The sequence below is a fragment of the Phoenix dactylifera genome, chromosome 11 (assembly GCF_051530095.1).
Source record: "Phoenix dactylifera cultivar Ajwa chromosome 11, Ajwa_hap1_PhDact_Kaust_v1.1, whole genome shotgun sequence".
NCBI lineage: Eukaryota > Viridiplantae > Streptophyta > Magnoliopsida > Arecales > Arecaceae > Phoenix > Phoenix dactylifera.
Window position 1 is genome coordinate 26,118,198 of NC_143200.1, and position 16,834 is coordinate 26,135,031.

At 40.4% G+C, this 16,834-nt stretch overlaps 2 protein-coding genes across 8 annotated transcripts; both read left to right on the plus strand.

Annotated features, from left to right (window-relative positions):
* The first annotated feature begins 6,504 nt into the window (after positions 1–6,504).
* Positions 6,505–9,870, plus strand: LOC103702295 (squamosa promoter-binding-like protein 17). The gene is made up of 3 exons (XM_088707510.2): positions 6,505–6,989; positions 8,802–8,938; positions 9,035–9,870. Exons 1-3 carry the CDS (start codon positions 6,628–6,630, stop codon positions 9,640–9,642), a joined length of 1,107 nt encoding a protein of 368 aa, XP_088563636.1. The 5' UTR covers positions 6,505–6,627; the 3' UTR covers positions 9,643–9,870.
* A 2,818-nt stretch (positions 9,871–12,688) lies between these two features.
* Positions 12,689–16,561, plus strand: LOC103702296 (Rhodanese/Cell cycle control phosphatase superfamily protein). Of its 7 annotated transcripts, none has more exons than XR_015971453.2 (8): positions 12,689–12,848; positions 13,436–13,641; positions 13,749–13,899; positions 15,044–15,129; positions 15,238–15,342; positions 15,551–15,711; positions 15,851–15,920; positions 16,454–16,561. XR_015971453.2 is itself a non-coding variant. In XM_088707512.2 (7 exons), the coding sequence occupies exons 1-6, from the start codon at positions 12,808–12,810 to the stop codon at positions 15,619–15,621; spliced, it is 660 nt and encodes a 219-aa protein (XP_088563638.1). In that variant the 5' UTR covers positions 12,689–12,807; the 3' UTR covers positions 15,622–15,651; positions 16,206–16,369. The 7 variants fall into 7 exon arrangements, 2 of the variants coding, with proteins under 2 accessions (XP_088563638.1, XP_088563637.1); XR_015971452.2 differs by lacking the exon at positions 16,454–16,561 and adding an exon at positions 16,206–16,369; XR_015971451.2 differs by lacking the exon at positions 16,454–16,561 and adding an exon at positions 16,206–16,369 and having other exon boundaries at positions 15,551–15,920.
* Positions 16,562–16,834: the final 273 nt, after the last annotated feature.

A 16,834-nucleotide genomic window follows, 5' to 3' on the forward strand; every position in this document is an offset into this window, starting at 1 on the left:
TCCGCAATAATGAGTGTGTGTGAGAGAGAGATAGATAGATAGATAGAGAGAGAGAGAGAGAGAGAGAGAGATGCTGCAATGCATGTCGTTGCATGCTGCAGTACGTTTCGCTTCTACACTGACACCTGATGCCATCGTCGCGTCACCCAGTCCTTAAATTATGGAGAGAGAGAAGGTTTGGTAAAGTTTACACAGCCATGGGACCATCCTTTTTTAGGGACATTACTGCTAGGATCGCCAACCCTTTTATTGGAGAATCCAATGAAGACTTCGATCCCCACCTTCGTTAGGGCTCCATGAAAGCTGCACTCAAAGGTCCCCAGCTAATTAAAACCATTGATGAACGGAACGAGTTTTCCCATCATTTGTTTTCGGACTATTCAGGTCTAACATGTATTCAGAAAGACAAATGGAACACTTCAGAGGCATCTTATGGGTTGGAAACGAGGAGCTGTTTAGAACGCTCCAAAACCTTTCATTTTCTAATTTTATTGGATGTATCCATATCAAATCTATATGAATCATCCGTATTAAGTTTCCAGCGAGGACTAGGTAAATGTCAATGTCCCTGGGGACAATAGTTGGGACCAATTGTGCCACCCGTCTATCCCTCCTTACAGTACTCTTAGGTGGTCACGTGACCTCAGAGCCGGTTCGCTCCGGCATGGAGTTTGGTAGCCCTAGAAGCCTTTGTTAGGTGTTTCATGCTTTTCGCTTTCTAGGCATGTGGGGTGGAAGCAGTCTGGTCCAGTGCACCAACAAAGCTTCATGTGGTGGGGTTCGCATAAAAGCTGACATCCCCTTGAATTTGGCTGACTCCACGTGTACCCCCACAAAAGAAAAGTCTTTGCAAGAGTTCTAGGCACATGATGTTGTGCCATTATTGCTATTGTTCTTATTTTTCTCCATCTCATCTGCAATTTGATTTTTTTTTAGCTTTTTACGTGTGTTTTCTCGATCAATATAGGCCCAACAGGATATTTTAACTTCTTTTTTTTGGGGGTACAATATGTAGCTAAGCTACTAGAGTTACATAAACATAGCAGCTTCCAACTTGCAGTCCTAATGCATGCAACTCACGAGAACAGATACTTGCAATTTTATTTATCAGTTTAGTAACTTTCTCCAGAGGCTTATGCATAGCGACAAGCAAGAGGCTTATGCATGTACTATATCTTCTTAGTATTTATCCTCTCCAATAGAGCTTGAAGTGCTCAGGATAGAGAAAGTCTATAAGACGGTAAATAGGCATTTAATATTTTTGTGATTGGAATTCCTAACTTTTCGTACTTTTAATGAAATATATTAGTGGTATATTTCAAGTTGTCTGTATTCTAAAATACAGATCGACCAACACTATAACTATTCAAGTCCAAATTAGTAAAGATTCAGCATCAAAATTTGAATTCAAAATTTCTGATTGCCAAGTAGAGAGATATAATTACTAGAGCAAGTCCCGGTTTAACTTTGATACACTAATATTGAAGGTGCACGCATGCATTATCTGTTATTTACAATATTATAAAGACCGTGCTATTTCTCCAACATTTTATGGCATGGTAATCTTTTTCTAGGGTGCAAAATGGCATCTATTTTGTCACTTATCTTAGCAAATGTATAAGATTAGGCTATCTTTGTCAAGAGGATGCTTGCCAAAATTTCGTAAAAAATAACAAGCCAAGGCGTTGCTTTGAGTGCGTGAAAGACAAACCTTTAGAGCTCCGAGCCGCCTGGGAGGGTATCTCTTATGCGAGACAGACACTGGGTGCAAACCAGATCATTCTTGAGGGCGACTCGGCCACTGTGATTGATTGGATCAGGGGCCGAGGTCGTGCAGGTGAGGGTAGACCGCTGCTTCTGGACATTCGCAGACTTCTACAAGCGTGTGAAACCTATCAGGCTACACACGTCTATAGGAAAGCGAATTGTGCAGCTGATTGGGTCGCGTCCTATGCGGCTCACCATTCTGGAAGTTTTATTTTGAGGAAGTCCGACACAGTGCCGGAATCTCTTTTAGCTTTATTTGTTTCAGATTTAGCAGGCCGTATCCACACTCGTAGGGTGTGAGCCGCCGTTGTACCAAAAAAAAAAAAAAAAAGGCAGGGATAGTCAAATAATAATAGTATAGGGATATTTAATTTTTATATATAATCCCCCCATTTTAGAGATAGTCACTGTTTTCTCTCCTTTTTTTTTTTTTTTTGTCAACTTTAGTTTTTTTTTTTCCTCTCCTTATCCTTCTTTCTCTAAGTTTGTTAATAGAATCAGGATGACCTGTTACCTTCCCTTTCATAAAGAGGAATGCACTTGCACATGTGCAGTGCTATTTATTATTACTATTACTATTTTTACAGCAATGGTACTTTTTTTGAAAAACGATCTTACAAGCAAGGGCCCCATGACGTGGACTTACACAACGCTTACTCTATGAGCACAAGGCAAACAACATATATATAATTGAGGAGGGCCTTTTTGAGTGAGCCTAAACGTTTTCAGATGATCTTTTTGGTTGTACTTCGAATTAATTGAGCTACTTGATTGCGTTTATGGTTGCATAAGTTGTGAGAACCGCTACATATATATATTTAGTCTTATACTAATTATTTATTAAATAAATTTTAGATATTTATACAGTATCAAAAAATCTAAATAATATTTTTTAATCAGCTATTTTAGGTAATTACAAATGGTATCAGAACGGATCTGGACCTGGCCCATAATCTATGTGGACTAGGAAACATTGTAATACATATTCATTGGGATTAACCACGGATCGATTGTGGTGCTTGTGATTAGATTTGGATGGATTTGAACTCTTAACCTAGCAAGGATGTCAGGACTTAAATAGAGAGAATGCATAAGGATATGTGCGGGCTTTTCTGGTCCCTTTTTTGCCATGCCGCAAGTGCACGAAGGGCGGGAGAGGGGAAGAGCAGATCGGCTGCTTTCTAAATTGAGTTGAATCGTGGAAAATGCTTGCACCGTGGTAACTCCGAGAACCACACTTCTCATTTTTTTTTCTCATTGCCACTTCAGCTTGGTGCATGCATATGTTTAGTTTTATATTGATTATTTGCTGGGTAGATTTTAGATATTCGTACAGGATTAAGAAACTTAAATAATACCTCTCGACTAGATATTTTGGATAAGATTCTGAATTATTATATAAGTAGGCAAAGCACAGATATCCTTATAGACAGGACCTGTATGGTGTCCTATTGTTCAATACTTATGCAAAAGACCCCCTATATGGAAGAAAATCCCTCTGCACTGTGAGAAGTTAAATCTCGGCATAGAGGGGTGGTTGTGGATGCAATAATATTAGATAAAAGGATATGTTCCTAAAATATTTCTCAACTTATCATCCACAAAAGGACAACTACAAAGGCATCAATCGCCTAATTAATCTGACAATAAACTGCCAAGAGCCTGATGACTTAGCTCTGACGCTTTAGTGGCCAATTAATCCAAAAATCAATGCAGAAATAAGTTGGTGTAGTTGTAAGGCAGTTTTTTGGCCGATGATTTTTTTATTTATTTTTTTCCGTTCGTGCGTGTGGGAGCATAGGGATGACATAAGGATCCACATATGAACTTTAAAGAATTGGCTGAAAATCACTTCAATTTCTGCCAGAAATCGCTTCAATTAAATAGCTGAAATGAAAATCATTCGTCTTTATTTCTATTTTAGAGTCCAACTTTTCTCAATCAAATATGCTCCGACTTTAAACAAATAACATTCGTGCTGGAAAGGGAGGAGACAAATTTAGGTAGCATCTCTCCCTCATGCACACACAAACATGCTCAGAATCCATATTATTACCAAAGTAGGCTTTCTAAATGTGCTGGAGTTTATTTAATATAAGATACCAAGACAGAAACTCTTTTTAATTTGAAGGCTACTGCAGGGAATCGTTCTAATTTTCAATTGCATGCTCTCTCAAAAACTCCTTTTTTTTTATTTTTTAAGTTTATTTTTTGATGGCACAAGTTTGACTTAATTTCTCCAACTTACCATCGTGTCCATCTCTGTGTAATCCTTCTCTCTCTCTCTTTTTTTCTTTTTTTTGCTAAGACGGATAAATCATACCTGACGAGTACGGATATGCCCAATAAAATTAAAAAATAAAATATTTCGGAGTGCTAGAGGCATCTCTCTATCATCAGCCCACAAGATACTATCGTGGTGACTGGCTATATAAGCAGCCATCCAATCTACAGCCTCATTAGTTTCATAGAACACATGCTTGGCTTGAAAGGCCCTTCCACCTCTTCTCTTTTAGGATTAGCCAACAAAAATGTGATAGGTTTCGTTGCTACGATAGGGCAGTTGTATGATTTCTTTCTCTATAAACATCCACACGTTTAATAAACTTCTTGTTTATGATTTTTAGCAAAATGGGGAAGCTTCCACCTGACCAAATCGGACAGCTATGAGTAGCCCACCATGGTGGCTCTCACTAATATATATTACTCTAGGCACTGTCACGCTTTGTTCAATGACGATTCCATGTATCACTAACAATAAAACAGAGCCTGATGGTACCTCCTACTAATTCCTGATTAGTGGCACATTAAGTGAAGTCCTCTCCAACTTCTCTTTGCCTAATCCAGCAAAAGTAACTCATTAAAATAAGGCTTTCTTTTTAATAAAATAATACCCTTCTTTCGGACAAACTGCAGTTTTTTATTGCCTGCATGGGTACAAGCAATTGGAGTATTACTTAAAAACCACTAGCTACGATGCATCGTATAGCTGTGCAAGTAAAATAATCAATATTTGGCGAATAAAGTCTTCAAGAACGAACGATTGTAATTGGCTGTGTATATAATCATGCAGTGCAAGCAGGAGCGGCTCAATATACTTCGGAGCTAAGACTATTTTATCTTTGAGGTCTTTCCTACAGTGAACCGTCCCAAGGCAAATTCACAAGAAGACCTTTTTTCTTTTCATTTTATTTTTAAGGCCTTTTCTGTGGTGGGCCTTTTTTGGGACGGGGCCTTAAGCGACCGCCTAAGTCGCCTAAGGATTGGACTGACCTTGAGTGCAGGGTGTGTATATATATATATATAGTTTTTTTATTATATTTTAATTTTTTTGGTATATCGGCTGCTGACACTAATTTCGCATGAGCACAATCATCTGAATCAATAGAAAAAGGACTACATAATGATAGAGGAATAAAAGTATGCTGGTGGACAACAGGAGCGGCAACCTAATCAGTAGTCCTATTCACCTCACAAAACACGTGCACGATTTGGAATGCACAACACTCTCTCGACAGTCGTCGGATGTCGCGCAGTAGCATATGCTCAACCCTTGCTCTTCCTCTAGAATGTGCCCAATCACTTGCTCTAAGTCTTCCTCGAAGATGATGCACCTCGTCTCAAACATTTATCTTGCGTAGTTTTTTGCATGCTGTCCTGAGTTTTGCCCCAAAAACTGAGGCCTCGAAGGGTGGACGCCATCTCACAGCGATCAACCTGAAATCCTGATCTATCCTCGCAAGCTAAATGCGTGTCAGGTAATTCCCCGAAATCCTATGGGTACCTCTGTAACTTCCCTATCTCCAAATCTTTACATCGGTTTGATAGATTCCCAGGTCAGTGACCAAACCCAAGGAGCCCTGTCTCTCTGACAAGGAAAGAGAGGCCAAAGAGCCCAGACCCCAAGAGAGAGTCCTTGAGGCAATCCAAAGCTCATTCCAAAAGATTCTTCCCCAATAAGAATGCGCCACGAGAAGTCCAAAATATATAAAAAATATATAACAACGCATAAATACGGAAAATACTTTTTATAGCCCTTAGCGTACTTCTAACATTCCCTGACCCGGTTTTATACAACTTTGTAGAGGTCCAATAGACTATATAACGCTCAACACCAACTCGTGTATGGGGTACAAAAAATTCGGGTTGGCGCCCGTTGCCGGTATGGTAGAAAGGTACGTGAAGCAGTACTGTAAAAATATAATGTCAGGGTCCCAAAGTAATGCGTAGAGATCTATCTAAAGCTACCTTTTCCAGAACATCTACGCCCCCCGAAGCCTCAAAAAGCTCTACTATTCTTCGCTATAAAAAGCAAAGAGCCTCCACTACAGATCAAAAATAAAAAAAAAAAACTTCTAGTAATTAGTACTAAAGTGGACCTTTTTCGTAGGCAAAACTGGGAAAGGCTTTTGGTTCAGGTCTTCAAGAAATGAACAAGCAGCCTCGCTCAGCCATTTTAGATAAGATATTTGTATTCCCAGTGTACTCAGGAGATGGAAGAGGAAGCCAAAGAGGCAAACTGGAAGTCTCCATCTAGAGCAAATAGAGATCAAGTACAGTTGTTGTCTTCTCTTACTTTTTATACATGGTTACTTATTTATCCTGCATCACTCTCAGTATCAATGATATATATATATATATATTATGATAGTCCATCAGGGGTACAGTTTAACCCAAGCTGGCATGGCCCAAATGGCAGGTGCTGGCTTTATATACCGGGGCAAAAAGGCTCAGAGAGCTGTAACCAGCCACACCCACCCCTCACTTCTTTTTTCCCCACCACCTCTTTAAGAAAGCCCACATCACTTGTGCCCTCATCCATCCATGGCTTTGGATGGGCAGCAGTAGAAGGTGGTGGAGATGGAGAGGGGCTGCTCGAGTTCTCTTGCTGTGTCTGGGGCCTGTGGCTCTAATGACTCCCCCCATGGGCTGAAGTTTGGGAAGAAGATCTACTTTGAGGATGGGGTTGCTGGTGGGAGCTCCGCCAAGGCCTCATCAACCACTGCGTCAGCCTCGCCGGCGTCGCCGACGCCGCCGAAGAAAGGGAAGGGGCTGGTGCAAGGGGGGCAGCAGCCACCCAGGTGCCAGGTGGAGGGGTGCAAGGTGGATCTCACTGGTGCCAAGGCTTACTACTGTAGGCATAAGGTGTGTGGGATGCACTCCAAGTCTCCCAGGGTCATCGTGGCGGGCTTGGAGCAGAGGTTCTGTCAGCAGTGCAGCAGGTTAATTAGCTGTGCTTCCCTTTATACGTTTTAGCATTCAGTTCTTAGTTTCCATCTGTAAGTTGGATCCTTCACCTTTTGGGTTCTTGGGAGGCATGAGTGTCTACCTTTCTTCTTCAAGAATATCTAATAATTAGTTTTTTTTTTTCTGCTCAATATCTTGTCTGATTGGATTTTCATTCATCCAATTTGTTTGTTTGGGCTTCGACTTGGATTATTTTGGTTGTGCTATTTGATTTGGAGCGATAGTTTCATACTCAGAGCTAAAGGGCAGTTTAGGCTCGATTCTTACTTTGAAACATGCGATCTTTGGTTTTTGTTTGGTATATTTGAACATTATTGCCACTGGAGTTTCCTTTTACTTTTTTCTTTAATTTGGATATTATCTGTATCTGTTTGTCTTTGAAATCTAATCTATGGGTAGTGGTTGGATTGAGCCTTAAGAGCTTGTGAAGGTGGTGTTGATTGGGATTGTCTGTCCAATTTGTTTGGTTTGTTTCGCTGTTTCTGATTTGATGAGGACTGCTATTTGTCGATGCTGTGGTTTTACTTGAATGGATGGCTTGCTTAACCACGACGCTTGAAACAGAGCGTAATCTCTGGATTTTGTTTGGTATATTTGGTTGCATCGTTTCATTATTTCTAGTTGAGTACATCTGGGTAGAAATGTGACGGGGGTTAATGCATTTGCTTACACTTTGTTTTGGTCCCCTCCCCCTCCCAACCCAATCTCAGTGGTGTTTGGAGTATTATGACTCTTGGACTGTAAAAAAAAGAAAAAAAATCACAATTTTATATTGAAAGGTTATCTTCACAGTCCTTTTGTTTTATATGGCTGGAAGTAGTTAATTTATTCAGTTTTCTTGACTGCCAATTTGAATGATCTTGACATTTCCAACAAGCTTATACTACATTATTTGTTTTCTAATATTTTCAATCTTTTTTTTTTCTTTTCATCTGGATGCCTAGGAGTTAATTCTGGCAGCTTATGTCGTACTGTTTCATTTCGGGACCACTCCTACATCACCATGCTATGTCATGCAACCTCAACATGTAAACATAATGGTGTACTAAGTAGAGTTGTATTATCCTCTCTCTTGACAAGTTTTGATCTGAATTTAGCTTTGCTTGGTGTCTCCTTAAAAAAATTTGAACAGCTACTTGTCCCACTTGCTTTGTTGTTCTGAAGTGAGAAGCATGAAATATTCTTTTCTGGCTCTGCAATTAACTTGTTATTTGTTCAGCCACGAACAAGTTAAGGTGCCGATGTTTTCTCTTTCTCAGACTGTTGTTTCTAAATGATACTAACAAGCACTTTTGTGTCACCTACTATCATTTCATTGTTCTCTGCAATTTTGGTGCTCTGTCTTTTCCCTTGAACTTTATTTCTAGTCAAGCAGGTTACTGGCTTCTATTCTGGTCTCTTCACTCACTCAGATGTCCAATTGTGCACAATGACGTCTATAGAACTTTTGTTCGAACCCAAAGTTATCTTTAAGATAAAAGAATGGTACCATTTTTCTCCAAGCTATTGTGGCATCCATAAGCATTGGCCTATGTGCGATATAATATAGTAAGATTACAGATTGTGGTAGGCTGTCTTTAAGATATATGACTTACTTTTAAAGGGAAGTGACTTCAAAAAATAAACATCAGAGGGAAACCATTTGTTTGTAAGGACCATGATGTGAAATTTATACTATGATAAGTGTATTTGCAGGTATTAGCATTCTACTTTGCTTACAATTTATTGCATTTGATTCTTTCACGATGAAGTTTAATGACGAAGATTTTCTTGATATATTGTCGCAGGTTCCACCAATTACCTGAATTTGACCAAGGGAAACGCAGCTGCCGGAGACGTCTGGCTGGCCACAATGAGCGCCGAAGGAAGCCGCCTCCTGGGTCGTTATCATCACACATCGGACGGCTGTCATCATCTTTTCATGGTTAGGCACCTTAGAACTAATTTGCTCGTACTATGGAAGCTCATTTGTTATTCATGATACCCTTTGGTTTAAAATGAACTATCAAACTGTAAACAGAGGATAACAGCAGATTCAGAGGCTTTCTTATGGATTTCACTCACCCAAGGCTGCCTGGAACTACACAAGAGGTATGGCCGACGGTTCGGGCTGGTGATCGGATGCCCGGTCATCAATGGCAGGGCAGTTTAGGAGGTCCCCCACCCAGTGAGGTGGCGCCACATGGTGCCCGCCGATACATGCAAGTCTCCACTGGTGGGGCCCTGTTCTCTCCTCCAGAAATTCCACCAAGCGAATGTCTCTCAGGAGCATCAGACTCCAGCTGTGCTCTCTCTCTTCTGTCAACCCAGCCATGGGGTAGCACCGCTACCAGGAATGATCGGGCTCCGACGATCCCAGCAAGCAGCAGCTTCGGTGGAGCACCAATGGCTCAGCCAGTTATCTCGAACCATTACGTAGCCAGTTCATGGGGATTTAAAGGTCATGAAGGCGGCAGCAGCTCACTGGGAGTCCAGCATGATCTAGGTTTGGGTCCAGTGTCCCAACCCGATGACGGTCAGTTCTCGGGTGAGCTCGAGCTGGCCCTGCAGGGAAGCAGGCAATGCATGGACCTCGATCCTAGTAGGGCCTATGGCCATACTGATGATGTGATCCATTGGTCCCTCTAGACCATTTGCTCATGGTGCTTTTCGGACCATCGATTATGTTCCTTCCAGTATTCTGAATTCTTGTCGTCATGAGCTTTAAGTTTTGGCCCGTCTGGTGATTCTATGTGGGAGTTAATGAACCTGAAACACTTTATAATGGCTTATCAACTTTGTTGGGACCCTAAGAGGCATAACTACATTGCAGGAGATCTTTCAATATGAGTAGCAGCAAGTTGTTCTTTAATTTTATAGGCAGAATTCAATTCCTTGTTAACATGTGTGATGACTATATGCTGTTCCATAGGCAAGATTGGCATCTGTAAAAATTTGTTTGCAGGGCATCCGCCAGCTAATTACAGAAGGTAATAGGAGCAACTGAATGCAAGTCTCTAGTATTAGTAGCTCTATCTATATGTAAAAATTCACTCGAAACTTGAATCCCTATGTTTTGCTGGCTAATTTACCAATAATTTGAGCATTCTTATACTTTGGCATGAAGATGACACTCTGGGATGATGGATGGCTTAGCATTGCGACTTCAGGACCCCTTGCATTTGGAAAGGCTTATTAAGGAGCTAACAACCTGGCAAAATTAAGAGTTTCTGAGACAGTGAATGATAGGGAATTCTTTCAACTTTTGTTAATGATTCTGTGTAAAATGAAGGTTTTCCGCCAATGTATTTAAAGCACGAGCTGTCTTCTTGAGAAAACAAAGGCTCTACTTGTTGATATAATCGCTAAGCAATCATGCTGATAGTAAATTCCATCAACTGCGGCTTAAACGACAGTTTTAGGACTCATTAATTCTAGGAATTCTAAGCTTCTGCATCTCTGAATTATCAGACAAAGTACCTTTGAGGCCAAAAAGACCACATAAGAAAATTATACGGTAAAATCTATTGACATGGGTTTCCTTGGAAAGAGAAAATTCATTTTGCTGATCCGTTTGCCCTTTTCTATGGAAAAAGATTCAGGACCTGGAAGCTGTATGTCCCAACAATTCTACAAATAAAGCTTTAGATCATTAAGAGGTGTCGAAGATGCTATCAGCTAATTCATGCAATGTTGAGTAATTAAATAAGAATGAAACTAAGTATTCCAGGGATAAATGTCACGTGCACTCCATAGCTAGCAGTGATATGCAAATACCAAGAGAAATTCTTTAGTATGTTCCCACACAGTACAATCTTATCCCACTTTCTTTTGTGGCATAATCATCTGGTCCTTTTAGCTAGGGCACCATGTATGTCTCCAAAAAAAAAAAACAAATAAAAAAAATTGTTTCCAGTTTTTATCCAAAATAGCTAGCCGAAAGATATTATTTGGATTTCTTGATCTTATACAAGTACTCAAAATTTACCCAAAATCTTGATCGTGTGGGACTAAAGAAATGCTCACACGGATCCTCACATATTTTCCTTGTTTAAGCTCTGGTGTCCTCGCGAGACCAAGGATCCAAATCTATTCAAATCCAATCACAAACATCATGATCAGCTTGTGGTCAGCTTAAATATACTCGTGCTGCAGTGTCCTCCAGCTCATATAAGTCGTAGGCTGGATCTGCTTCAATATTATTTGTAACAAAATAGGACCTCGCTCAAAATGGCTAGCCAAAAAGTATTATTTGAGTTTCTTGATCCTTATGAGTATCTAAAATCTATACAGTAGGACTAAATACATATTAGCTCGTAACATACAAACCTGGCTCTTATACCCTAATCTCATCAACTAGTAGTATGGAGAAAAAAAATCTTCAATGAATCGCTTTGTAGGAGGTTATCTCATGCATGAGTTTGCCATTCCTTGTATTTTATGATGGCTTCCGGGAGAGGCCACTGAAGCAGACCAACAAGTTGTAGGGTACGGAAGCATGAAAACGTGGAAAAAGGCAGGTATTGGTAATCTGCTATGCATTGGTTTTGCATCAAAATTCCAAGAGCATTAGCAATGGTTTATATCAGATTTGCTTTTGTGCAGTAGATCCTCAGGGTATGACCAGCCTGCTATATAGCGAGTCCTATCATGAATCTAATGGTAATCTATGTAAAGCCTAGTTCATAAAAGTGCAATGTTATTTTAACATGCTCACGCTAAGATCCAACGGCTCCATCTGCAATGTCTCGATCTCCGCCAGCCCCGCCGCCGTCGATGTCGTAAGCAGAGTCACGCACCACCGTGTGGGCGGACCTGTGGACGCCGCGCGGCGGGGAACGGCAGAAGGAAATGGGGAGCTCAGCGGTGACGGAGGACTCGATCATGGGGAAACATGAAGCGCTGGGGGGCCGAGGTTGAGGGCCTTCTTGACCCAGGAATCGGAGAGCTTCGGAAGGGCGGGCATGGCCGGGGTGCGAGCGGCGGGAGGGCGCGGAGGCAGGGGAGGTCCTCGGCGATGCCCTCCCCGTATGATAATCTTTTCTTGGAAGATTGTTAGGTGATTGAGATGGAGATGGGGCGGCGGTTTGATTGGATTCGAGGAGGAGAGTTGGCGGGTTTCGGAAACTTAGGATTTAATCGGGTTTCTTTAGCTGTCGCCGGCAGCGGTGGCAGCGATGGTGGTAGGTGAGGAGGCGGCGGTTGCCGGGGGAATAACAGGGTTTCTTTTTATTTATTTATTTATTTTTTGCGCTAAACGAAAGGGGAAGGGGGAGTAAGGGACAAACTCACCCCCGCGTAGCAGCCCCCACTCTGCCAGAAAAATGTTCGATGCGGGCAGAAATGACCGTTTGTTGGGCATCCCGGCCGGTTTTACTCATACCCTCCTCACTCATGGGCTTGGCTCGGTTATCCTTCTGGACTCCGGTACGAACTCTCTGTGTGAGTACGTCACACCTGGCGCCACCGAGACTACCAGCAGACCAATAAGCTCTTCCAAACTTCGTGTCCAAGCAAAAGGCGTCCGGTCTCCATAATTTAATTGATGCCCATGCGTTTCAAACTCGAAATCATTTGATTAGAAGTAAGGTACAGTTTAACTAAGCTACCATCTCACTTAGCCTTATTGTTTTATTCGGATGGCAATCTTAGATGGTTTTATGGGTCCTCGCACCGTTGCCCATCCGTTCGCCTAAGTGCACGTGGCGGCGAACGTTTGGTTGACAGGATTGCTGTGGACCACCCGCGGGAGGCCCCCGGCGTCCCGGGAAAAAAAAACCATCCCCGAACTCGCCACAGATTGGGGAAATCCGGATGGCGGTGCTTGGACTCTGCGCGGTCCCTTCTCCCTCGAGGTAGCAACTTCGTCGTTGGATTTTATTTTATGTTCTTTTCTTTCTCCCCTCGTTTCCTTTTTCTCATTTCTTGAACTTTCGGGTAAGATTCAAACTTCCTTTTCACTTTGATATATCGTCAAGAATAGATTTGGTAAGCATTCAAATTACTTGGTTCTTTGTTGGTGAATACTGGATTCTAGGGTTTCTTTCTTTTTCCGAAAATCTTGGCCCTGAAACTTGAATATTGGACATTCCGAATATTTAATTCCACAACTTACTTAGGATTCATAATGTGCCATTTCAATAGCAGGTGTCTGAAAACTCTAATTGCCTAATGGATGTTTTAATTAGGGCTTTCTTAGCAACTTCTTCGGAAAAAAATGGGGTTGGTGATGCTTTATTGGAAAAATTAAGCCTTGCTTTTCTTATTGGTTAGAGAGATTTATTCTTTGGGTCCATTTCAGATACTTTGGATATCTAGTGAGTTATCCACAGAGATAAGAGGAGAGTGTGTGTGCGCGCGCTTGAATTTTGGGTGGGTTCTTTGAAGCTCCAATAAGCGGGTTTTTATGTTTCATAATTGAAATGCATATATTCTGTACCAGAGTATCTTGGGCAGCTTTGCATCAAAGGAGAAATGCAGTGGTTAGAGCTGAAGTGGGATTTGTGAATGGTGAGGAAGCGAAGAGGCTAGTTGTTGAGGAAGGATACACTATTTTGGATGTTCGAGACAGAACACAATATGACAGGGCGCACATAAAGTCATGTTACCATGTTCCTCTTTTTGTGGAGAACAAGGACAATGACTTGGGTATGCAATCTTCTCTGCCTAACCTGGGAGCTCTGATAAAAAGAAATTATACTTCCAAATTGTTCTTTCCATTGGATGGTTATGTTGTGATTCATGTTTGCGCTTAGGGACAATTCTGAAGCGGACGGTCCACAACAATTTCTCGGGTCTGCTCTTCGGACTGCCATTTACCAAACTAAACCCTGACTTTGTTAAATCAGTAAAAGAGAAGTTCTCTGCTGACAGTAAATTGTTGCTTGTGTGCCAGGGAGGACTGAGGTTAGCCGAATCATTTCATTCTATTTGATTTTTGAAAAATTCTAAATGTACAGATTCTCTTATTTTCCTCGAATTCTTTGGCCTGCATCAATGTACTACCCCTTCATATGCCATTTACTGGCTGTCAAGCTTCCTTTGCAATGTCACTTTCAGAACCGATCATTTGGTCATCAGCTTTGTGTCATTGATATTTTCAGGGCTTCTTATATCAGAAAGCTAAGATTCAGTTGTTGGAAATGTTTGATTTATACTGCCTATATTTTTGTAATTCTTATGATGGATATCGATGCCTGACCAATATGTTGCTTTTCTCAATGCTTGTTGGCATATTGATTTAATAATAGGGTCCTATCTGTATATTTTCACTCAAAGTGCTGCATACTCTCAGTTTATATTTATATTACGGTTACTTTGTTTATTGTATTTCTCATCCTGTGGGTTTTGGTTTAATGGGGTTGTAGGAGGATTTTCTTATATTGATTTTGTAGAGTCTGGAGATATAGAAGCTACATATTGATTTTAGCAGTCATTATTTTGTAATTTTTCGCTTTATATATTAATAAGTGCAACTATGTAGCAAGTTCTATTTTCTGCTGTTTCCTTATGTAAGATTGCATGCGTTTCTATGGATCAAAATTTGTGAAAAAGTTGTTTCTTGATTAGGGATGACTCGAGCAACACACACACACATGACATTCTTAAATAGAGTATTTATTCTGATTGAAGGATGGTCAATAGATCATATGCTCAAAGAATTATCCTGATGAATCTAAGTATACATGTTGCACAATCGGGGGAATTCTGGGAATTGATATCTATCATCAGTGTATCCTTGCAGTGCCAGGTTGGCTGTGTTGTACTATAAATGATTTTATTTTATTTTTTGGTTCATAGCCAGTAGAATGTTGTGAACAAAGTCGCATATTATTAATTTGGTACATTTATAGAACGGTCATATAGGCATCAGGATGGCAATCTTTTCTATGACATATATTCTTTTTGAAACTGTACCATAAAACTGAAAATTGTTTTAGTTGTACCAGCTTTTGATTAAGCAATGAATCTGATGCATATAAGGCTTAGGTTTGTTTAAACCAAACATTTTCTTGAATCTGTTAACGTGGTTGCTTGTCTGATGCTGAAGGTCTACTGGAGCTGCTCGAAAGCTAGAGGAAGAAGGCTTCCAGAATTTATCATGTATTACATCAGGTCTTCAGTCGGTAAAACCAGGTTCTAGTCTATCCCTGTTATAAATCATTTTTCCACCTTCCTGTCCGTATGTAGAATTAGAGATTTAATGTAATTTGGTGGGTCTCTGCAAATTATCCATATATACAGGGACGTTTGATTCAGTGGGTTCCACTGAACTGCAAGATGCTGGGAAGGCTGGCCTTGTGACTGTTCAAGGAAAGATATCTGCTGTTCTTGGTACCGTGCTAATATGTAAGTTGTTTCAGCTTATTGTGATGATACTATTTTGTGCATACTTTGCATGTAAATGGATTGTTGATATTTTCTTTTATATACCATATAAAGATTTGAGTTTTTTCTGCTCTGCGTCTTTATCATATTGAAAGAAATGCACTATATTCCTCATGCTGTGTTATGGAGATATATTAGAATTATCTTATTTCTTGACATTCATATGCAGGTGCCTTTCTTTTCATTACATTCTTCCCTGAACAAGCTGAAAAGCTACTTCAAATGGGGCCCCCAAGTTAGCTTCACAATTTTGCTGCGATCTGATATCAAGTTGAGTTGTATGGATGTTAGTGATGTAGAATATACTTGGAAATGCAATGTTCTTTTCAGGTAAAAAACATATTATCTACTAGAGGAAAACAAATCTCTATAAATAGAGGATTTTTGTCCCTAGACTGTGTGCTTGTATCAGGATGAGCAATGCTATCAGAAACTCAAATGGTGATTGGGACTGTATTCTGTTCCACAGTGCCTAACCATGTGAGATGGGGTTTTGCCTACAGGCCTGATGGAAGCTACTACCATTTTCTGTATTGCAGGTAGCTGCTAAGTCCAGGCACATGAATCATTTCTCTCATATATACATGTGTTTGGATTGTAGTTTTAACTTTTAGCAAAGAATTAAAAGAAAAAAAAATAAGGCACTTGGTAGATTTAGCGTAATCAAGCATTGGGGAATCCTTGCCATGTTGACCAGTATACATTGTGTACACGTTCATCTAAAATATTATCATGAAATTCTATCATAACATCCTACATGTTTGTGACACTACTTCAGAGAGCATCTATCGTTCAATTGTTGGTGTTTTTCCCCTTGCATGCAGGGCGAAACACTATATGGATCTTCAGAGACATAACGAAGTGCGGATATAGGAATCAGATATTTGCCTAGTCAGAGCTTTATTCTGAAATATATGCTCCATTGTGAAAGATGTTGTACATTATCTATACTTATATTGGCTCAATGTTCATACTTTTTGCCGTTCAAGTTGTCTGCTGTCTTCCCTGTAATGCCTACAAAAATTTGATTATATCTGTAACTTTCATTTCTGCAATTGTTTATCAAATGCAGACTTCATTTTTGTTTTGGCGTCACCTATGGTTTTATCCAATATAGTTGAAATTTTGGCGAGCCTGAGGAAGTAGAGAAGGGTGGCAATCCGGTATGGACACCGAGGACATAAGGTGATGTAAAATGCCAAGAATCTTGGAAAGAAAAGAAAAGAAAAGAAAAGAAAAGAAAAAACAGGCTCTTTTCTTTACCACTTCGACCCTCCTTTCCATCATTGAAATCCAGGAGGGACAATGCACATGAAAGCAAGTTTTGACTGCCAGAGGTGCCCACATGATTGTTAGATGTATGCCCTAGAAGCCAATCTGGCAGACACATTATTTATTCTGGGACATAAATTTGTACTTGACTTTATTATTATTGAATAATAAATGAGCATCT